Below are 8396 nucleotides of genomic sequence, written 5' to 3' on the forward strand. Positions count from 1 at the left end.
CAAGACTTATTTATTCGTGTATAGTATGCGCTCGTGTGTTATATGCACCCTTAATTATGGGCAAGTAAATTATTGAAAAAATATCTGTCGTGTATAATACGAAAAGACTTTTCTTTTGTATCATTTCAGGCTGTTAGCATAAACCACAAAATTTATGATCTTTCAACTCTGTTTTTTGTTCTCACGAAAATTATATTCTAATAAGGGCCCCCTATTTCTAATTTTGAGAGCACCCTGGGCGCTTATTACGTTGAATACTGTAAATTGAATGTTCTGCAAGATCGTTAAACTAACCAGCAAGACAAGGCCTTCTACATTCAACGAGCCTTGAAACACATTACCAGCCTACAGAACAGCAAGGCCAGCAATATGGCCTGAAAACGATGTTAAGACGTCAGTTTGGGCTAGTAGTCCAACATTTTGTGCACATACCATGGTAGTTAAATGGTATATTATTCAGAGATAGATAATAACTTGAAACATCAGCCACTTTGAAAATGATACTACAAGGAAAATGATATTTTTGGGGTAAGAGAGTAGTTTCTGATTTGTAGGTTGACTATCATGCCCGTATCATGTTTATGGTATCATTACGCATGCATGTTTCGAGGAAATAAAGTTGTTATCCACATGTCCATGCTAGCCAGTCAAATTACACAAATCATGTGTACCACATCATGCCTTTCATCCTGTAAAATGGCTGATAACCCTTTTGAGGAAATAGCAACATCTGTCTCAGACATGTTAGAGAATTAATCATTGCTAATAAAATACATATATTCATCAACAATCAGATGTTGTTCATTTATCACATTAAATGTAGTGAGGAAGACTTTTACCACTCCACTGATCAAAATGTTACCTTCTTCAAATCACAATGGAAGAATTGAATACAAATAATAAATACCAATATGCATGTGGATCAAAACACATAATCAATGTGTAGAATTAACATTTTTAATACCCTTTCAACTTTGTCTTCTGTAGGGTGGAAGGCTATAAACATATGTAAACATTCATTATCAGGTGTGATTATATATGTGTCAGGATAAAACTGAATACTAATAAACATGACAAATGATTAGATAGCCTACCACTCTGAGTGGTTACTGTCAATCAATCATTACTGTCAATCAATCATTCCTTATCAAATAACACTCTTATCAAATAATAATGCTGAAAACCAAGGGTCTGTCAATAAACAAGTGGTAACTTTCTCTTGACAAATGCTAGAGATATATCCTAATTAACATCAAAGAAGAAACAAAATATATGTATCCACTTTTGATGTTATTGACATATAATCTACTCTGAAATAAAATATTGATATGATTAACATTAAAAGACAAAATATATTACAAATTGCATCAAAAGTAACATACTATATTTTATGCAAGGTATCCAGATATACATTATAAGAACAGTTATGATATTCCTAATTGTTTTGGTGCACAATTCTTCAAAATAAAAGGCCCCATTGCAATGCATCATGATGTATAAGCCTGGAATGAAAGAGGGAGGCTCAAAATGAAGGAAGTATATATATATATATATAAACTGCATATTCCCTGCACTGAAAGTATGGTCCATCCAAAGAGTTATGTAAAAATTGTATCACAACAACATGCAAGAGTCAAATATTAGAAAACTACCATCTAATGTTTTGGTTGTAAAGATCCACTAAGTCAACTGGTGATCATGGTGAAGTACCGAAAAAATGAGAAATCGGTGACGTTTTGCTGAGGTGCCGTTTCAGGCTGCACCCGAAAAAAATCAACTTCATATTTTGACAGATCTCAAAACAATAGATGACAATTATTAATCAACATTATAACAATGTTCTTACATGTAACGGAACTGATATGATAAAATAAAAAATCAATTCCAATGTCACTTTTTCTATTTATGTCATACATTTATTTCAAGATCGTCACGATTCACATGTCAAAACATCTCTTATTGTTGTCAACTCGGGACTCAGTGAGTCATCACCACTTGGACAGTGCCAAATCAATATACTCAGGTAAATGAAAACATCAGTCACAACAAACATGACATACGTATCAGTTAAAGAAGAATACTCACCCAGAACTTGTCTCTAAATAACGACATCTTCGGGAAAACACTAAGTCCGCTACATATCACCTGTGAATCTCATCTTCCATTGAAAACAGGAAGTTGAACTGTGATGGTCACATCGAAAATATGGAATGTTTATCCAACTGAAACGAGGTGCGTTATCAGGTTATAGTACAAAAACACCTGTCACGATCCGTTATTCGTATATGACATGTTATATGTAACGATATGTGTTTATGACTAAGGAACTCAAATCATTACATGAGTTTTTGAACGATAGCAAATTCTGTAGCAGGCAAAGTAAACTATGAATTTATTCATGCCGGACCTCTTGATCTTTTTACGGACAGAAGTTTTATGGCGCTTCTATCACTTTGGAAATATTTCAATAATTTCACTTGCTGTAGATCCAGGAGGGTTACCGTCGCCGCCAATTAACATTAGGCTTCAGAGGATAGAGAGGTTAACATATATGATTGGAAGTAATGATTCTGGGTTTATAATTTGTAAAAAACTGCTCACCAATAGTGTTTCTTCGCATGCAGGTACAATTGTTATCACCGAGATTTGTAAGCAGACAACTAAATTTTCGCATCTCTAACCCGAACACACCATAAAACACTAATTATTATATTTTCATCCCAGTCCACTCTCTACAAAACACCCCCCTCAAATAATTTGATAGTCCCCTACAAACGAAAGACATTTCTGCATGCGTTCGCTTCCTTTTATTACACCATAAACACATATATAGCATTAGATACGTGCTCCATCCGTGAATCACATCCGTTAACACTTACTGTAAACATGTGCATTGTTTGTTCAAAAGAAATAAAATATGTAAAAAATACCTCACCTTGTTCATACATTTGGATGAAAATCTAATTCTGATTAATTGTGACGATTCGATAACAAGAGTGAGTGAGTTGGGTTAACACCGCTTTTAACATTATTCGAGTTATATCACGTCGTGTCAGCTTAATGTGGGAGGAAAGCCCGAAGTGATGCTTGTCTCAGACGTTTACCACTTTGCTGACAAATCTAGAAACATAATCGGGGCGAACCGGGATTCGTACCCACAATCATAGGTTTCTGGCGTGCCCAAGGGACGCAACTCTGCACAGCGAATCGCGGCACCTTTGACGACTGGGCCACCCGTGCCCCCCCTCGATAACAAGAAAAGTATAATAGATTAAAATGATAACACAGAAAAGATCAAATACGATTTGCAAAACTGAATCGAAAATATTTGTAAAATTAATTAGATCATTTATAGTATAATATAATTAATATATGACAACTACAGAGATGAAGATTCAAATATAAATGCAACCTATCGATATGCCATAATCGATACGTGTTTCACGTTTACTTCCGTAGGATTCCGGGGAAGAATAGATTCCAAAACATACCCAGACAGTCGAATGTTGTTTCTTTTATCAACCACTTGTCTAGTCCAAGCACTATTAGGACGCAATATAGGTGCGACTATATTGCTTTTCACACCCGTCTCACCACCAAACACCGCCTCACATCATTTTATTGTTCCTGAGTACAGACAGACGAAGAAACTCGCTACGGTACTTCATTTTATTTCTGATGAAATGCACAATATACGCAAACCTAACAAATATTCGTGCTTTATTTGAATCACACCGCCAACGTTAGTGTAAGAAATATAACAAAATGTCTCCCGCCTCACATTATTTGAAGCATATGAAAATCTTACAATTAGGTTATTGTTGTCTTATTTGTAGTCCATTGGTGTATTTGATGATAGCAGCAATATTACCCCACGAGGACACTCCGTGCAGTTTTGAGGATTTTATGTCGCTTCTCAATAATATTTGAGACACAAAACCGGTAAAGACAATATCTTTGACCCCACCCCACCCCCCACCCCCCACCCCCCCAAAAAAAAACCCCACGCCAAAAACAAAACAAAAACAACAACAAACAAACAAACAAAACAAAAATTAACAAAAAAAACCACCACACCCATCTTCACAATTCTATACAAATTGTGATATATATATTTTCAACCCATATTTACGTAGCATCGTGGTGAGTCCTACATACATACAGTTTGGACAATCCTGACAAGTGTGGACGTGTGCATGTTTACATGTGCATGCATGAATGTATATCTTCTGTGGTATTGGAAGCGTGCGCTTGTAGAACCCTTAAACCACGCCCCCATGTCCCCATTTCGTCTTAACTATCCGTCAATTATCAGATATTTTATTTTTTAAATTGTAATCATCTTGCTACGAATTGAGTGTATTGATGAGTGTATGTCTGTAAATAACGTGTGTATTTTTCTTTTGATTTAAAAAAGAAGCCTCAATGTGTTCTCAGCACTTCACCAACGGTAAAGGCGAACTCGTATGCATGTCCTAAGACTCGAGGCATCACCATCACAGCCATGAATAGACAACCGAGTGATTCATGGTGTTACACATTCACCAGGGATACTTGGTCTGTAATGGTGGTTGTCTATCCAAGTACACCCGCACTCACTAGCAGCCATTGAGACTACGTACTGAATCATTCTGTCTTTCTTTGTCGTTTAAGGCCGCTCTCGGCACTATTCCAGCTACATGCCGGAGGTCTATGAAAAATCGAGCCTCGACCAGACAATTATTAATCTATTTAGTGAAATTATTAACATCGATCTACTCAATTGGGATACGATGACATACATCAACCAAGTCAGCGATTATGATCACCTGATCCCGTTAGTCGCTTCTTACGACAAGCAGGGCTGTTGAAAGTTCTAACCCGGATGTTGACGGTTCTGTACCAAGCTATGTTGACAACAAGATAATCGGGCGAGAATACCGATAGGTGAGTGAGTAAGTGAGTGAGTTGGGTTTTAACGCCGCTTTTAACAGTATTCCAGTCATATCACGACGTGTCAGCTTAATGAGGAAGGAAAGCCCGACGTGGTGCAGGTCTCAGACGTTTACCACTTGGTGATGCCGTAAAAGGCGACTATGCTTGTCGTAAAAGGCGACGAACGGGATCGGGTGGTCAGGCTCGCTGACTTGGTTGATGCATGTCATCGATCCCAAATGCATAGATCGATGCTCATGATATTAATCACTGGATTGTCTGGTCCAGACTCGATTATTTACAGACCGCCGTCATATAGCTGAAATATTGCTGAGTGCGGCGTTAAACAACAAACCAACCAACCAACCACTTGGTTGAAAACCAGGAGCACAGACATAGAAACCTGGATTCGATGTAACTTTGTAAGCTATTTTATTATTCATGTAGTTCGTTATATGCATATATACAGCATATATTCATTAAATGGCCGGGACTAAAAAAATAAGTTTGTTATAACGGTCAGTTCGTTTGAAGCGTGTTCGTTATAAACGTAGTTTACTGTAAATAAATATTTATGTTTTGATATTAATATTTTATTACTGAGTCCCTGTTACAGATAGACCAGACACCCCGTGTAGTGCCTGGCCCACGTAATAAAAGATATACAAACGATTTTAGAAAAAGACTAGCAAGGTTATTATAAGGTAGACACAATTCTATGGATAACAATTTCTTTAAAACTGTTAAAAGCGACGTTTCGGTATATATCCTTATACCGTTGTCAAGCAAGTCTTAGATATATGAATCGATTTTTACAGTATTAAAGAAGTTGTTATCCATAAAATTGTGTCTACCTTGTCATCCGTCAACTTCTACGTAATGCCTATCAAACACATTTAAGGTTATTATATGATTCAGAAGTTATTGTTAAGAAGTAGACATATCATATTAGCTAGTTCATGATAGCTAGACTTAAGCTTGTTGGACTTTTGCTGTGAGAACTAGCTCTTTCAATGATATATTTTATGTGAATATAATATTAAAAGTTTCAAAACTTGACATTTATAAACAAAGAAGTTAACCAAAAGCCACACGTCATCAGTATATTTTATTGTAAATATTAATTCAACTTGAATTTATGACATAAGTCAGTTCTTTTGTTATGACCTTTTTTTTCATATCAATAGTACCAGTGAATGATGTCAGAATTATTGATATCAAATTGATATCGTATGATGTTTTAATATGTCAATCATCATTCAGCATGATGTATAGTTCTAATAAATTTTGTAAGTTTAATAATTAATTATATCATCAATGAATTAATGATATCTTAAGATGGAGATTCAATAGTAAAACGTCCCTGCATAGTTTTAGAATTGTTGTTTTACATGCGGTTTCGGTTGTTTGATGCGTATTCCGTTTGTATTTCCGCGCGCACCTGACTCATATTTTCACAGTAACGCTGTTTTGTCTGAGCTGGGCTCCGTCTCTGAACATCCTTCATTGCCTTTTGAGCGTAATTTCATCCCAGAACCAGCTTACTTTATTACCCACAATCCTCAGACTGGGCCGTCGTCTGCAAAGAGAAAGACGTGAATATTTCTTATGCTTGGCCTATAGGTAAATTGAATTGTTACTGTAAAGGTTTAAATAGTTTTTAAACAGTACTGGTTACGTCACTGTCGCAATATTCCCGGCATTGTATCTCAGGTGTAAAAGGTGTGCTATAGGCTAATGTGTTCGTCATGACTTGGTAAACAAAGTTTCGTGAATACTTTTCAACAACCCCTGTAGAGATTAAAGAGTTCGATTCACATTCCCAGAAGTGCTACTTTATAGGCAGTTTGGTCCTGAGACTTAACTTTATTTTTACCCTAAAGTATTGCTGTGTCACATTATAATAATAAATACTGAAAGTCTATAATGATAGAGATTTTTTAACTGTCCAAAAATCGGACAAATTTCAAAATACATCACTGATAATTTAAACAAATAAGACCAAAACTAACCATATGACTGGCCTGTCAACCATATCTACATGCCTTGACCTGTACACTTGTGTATTATCTCCAAAGTTGCAATATTAGGGGTAGCAGGTTATAGCGATAGAAACTAACAGTTTTAGCTCACTTGTCCTTATGATGACACCATAAAGCAAAACCCTAAAAAAGGGCAAATTTCGTCTAGTCCTTATGATACGTTATGATAACTATTGGGCAATTTGGCAAGGACTATAGGACTTGTGCCAATTTCTAACGCTGAGGTCATGAGAAACATAATTTTTTTCAATAAACCTAATTAGAGATGGTCCCCCACCAACGTATGGTGGTCATAAGATGGTCAGACTCTGTGACTTAGCCATGTTAGCTGATGACAAGTCATCGTACATCAATGGCATGGATCGGGGCTCATAATCTTAATCACTGCATTATCTGGTCCAGACTTGATTTTTCACAGGCCATAGTAATTTAGCTGGAATATTGCTGACAGAGAGAGCATTTCAACTGCTCAACTGACAAACCATATAAGTTATAACGTTTGAGTTAGCATAAAAACGAAGAAAAATGTGCTAACAACTTGAATAAAAAATGCTAGGACTGACAACTGCCCCAGGTCTAGTGCCCCCTTAACAATGTTTTGACCCCTGCACCATTTACTGACCAATGTGATTTCAGATTAATAAGCCTTAGCACCTGTCAAATAGAAAAGACAGCTGTTCCAATGAGATGATGATAAGAAACTAAGGGGAGTCCTGGCATCTTTAATGATTTTGGCCATATTATATGATTTCAGATTACGTCTTAGCTTACGTCAAATAGCAAAACAACAACTTCCATGACAACGATTAAGTCTTGACAATTCTAGAAATTGAGGGGAGTCATTGGATCTTTGACAACTGGTATGTGTAAAAAAGAAAAAAAAAGGAAGCCAGTCTTCCAGGTTGTAAGTTGCCAGCCACTTGACTTGGTTAGTACCCTACTCACTCATTTCATTTAGTGGAGAATTTTCCCAGCAATAAAAGAAAAACCCAATTTGGTTCTCAGACTGGTAGAGTCAGAATAAAATGAAAAAAAAAAAGATTGAACTTGGATATTCATAGCCTAAAAACAATTATGTCATAATAAATTGTTTTGGTGGTAAACGGGGCACTCCTGCAATTTCAGATCTCAACAATGGTATTTGTTTATTGATGTGATGTTACATATGCACATAAATTTCCAGGGTCCTAGAACTGCATGGCTAATGGTTTGAACAATATTTATTAAAAAAATGAAATGCGATTAGTCAAAATACAATCTCATTAAAATCAGATCTTAGTTTTCTCTACCGCTAAACAAAGATCTGAGGACATCCCATTATGGGTCATGTCAGAACGACCTTTCGCCAATTGTGACCGACCAATGAAATGACTGTCAAGAAATTGACATTAGCCAATCAGAAGGCAGCTTTCTCGAGCTTTACGACAGTAGTTTCAAACT

At 36.3% G+C, this 8396-nt stretch overlaps 1 protein-coding gene across 1 annotated transcript in view; it reads right to left on the reverse strand.

Annotated features, from left to right (window-relative positions):
* LOC139464948 (nostrin-like) overlaps window positions 1–2172 on the reverse strand; it is a 93089-nt gene extending 90917 nt beyond the window's left edge. The window contains exon 1 of the mRNA XM_071246578.1: window positions 2086–2172. Coding sequence (XP_071102679.1) covers window positions 2086–2112 — 27 coding nt within the window. The 5' untranslated portion in view covers window positions 2113–2172. The remainder of the gene's footprint in view (window positions 1–2085) is intronic.
* Between the last annotated feature and the right edge of the window lie 6224 nt (window positions 2173–8396).

Source organism: Haliotis cracherodii, unplaced genomic scaffold (assembly GCF_022045235.1).
Source record: "Haliotis cracherodii isolate W230 unplaced genomic scaffold, xgHalCrac1.p SCAF_17, whole genome shotgun sequence".
Classification (NCBI taxonomy): domain Eukaryota; kingdom Metazoa; phylum Mollusca; class Gastropoda; order Lepetellida; family Haliotidae; genus Haliotis; species Haliotis cracherodii.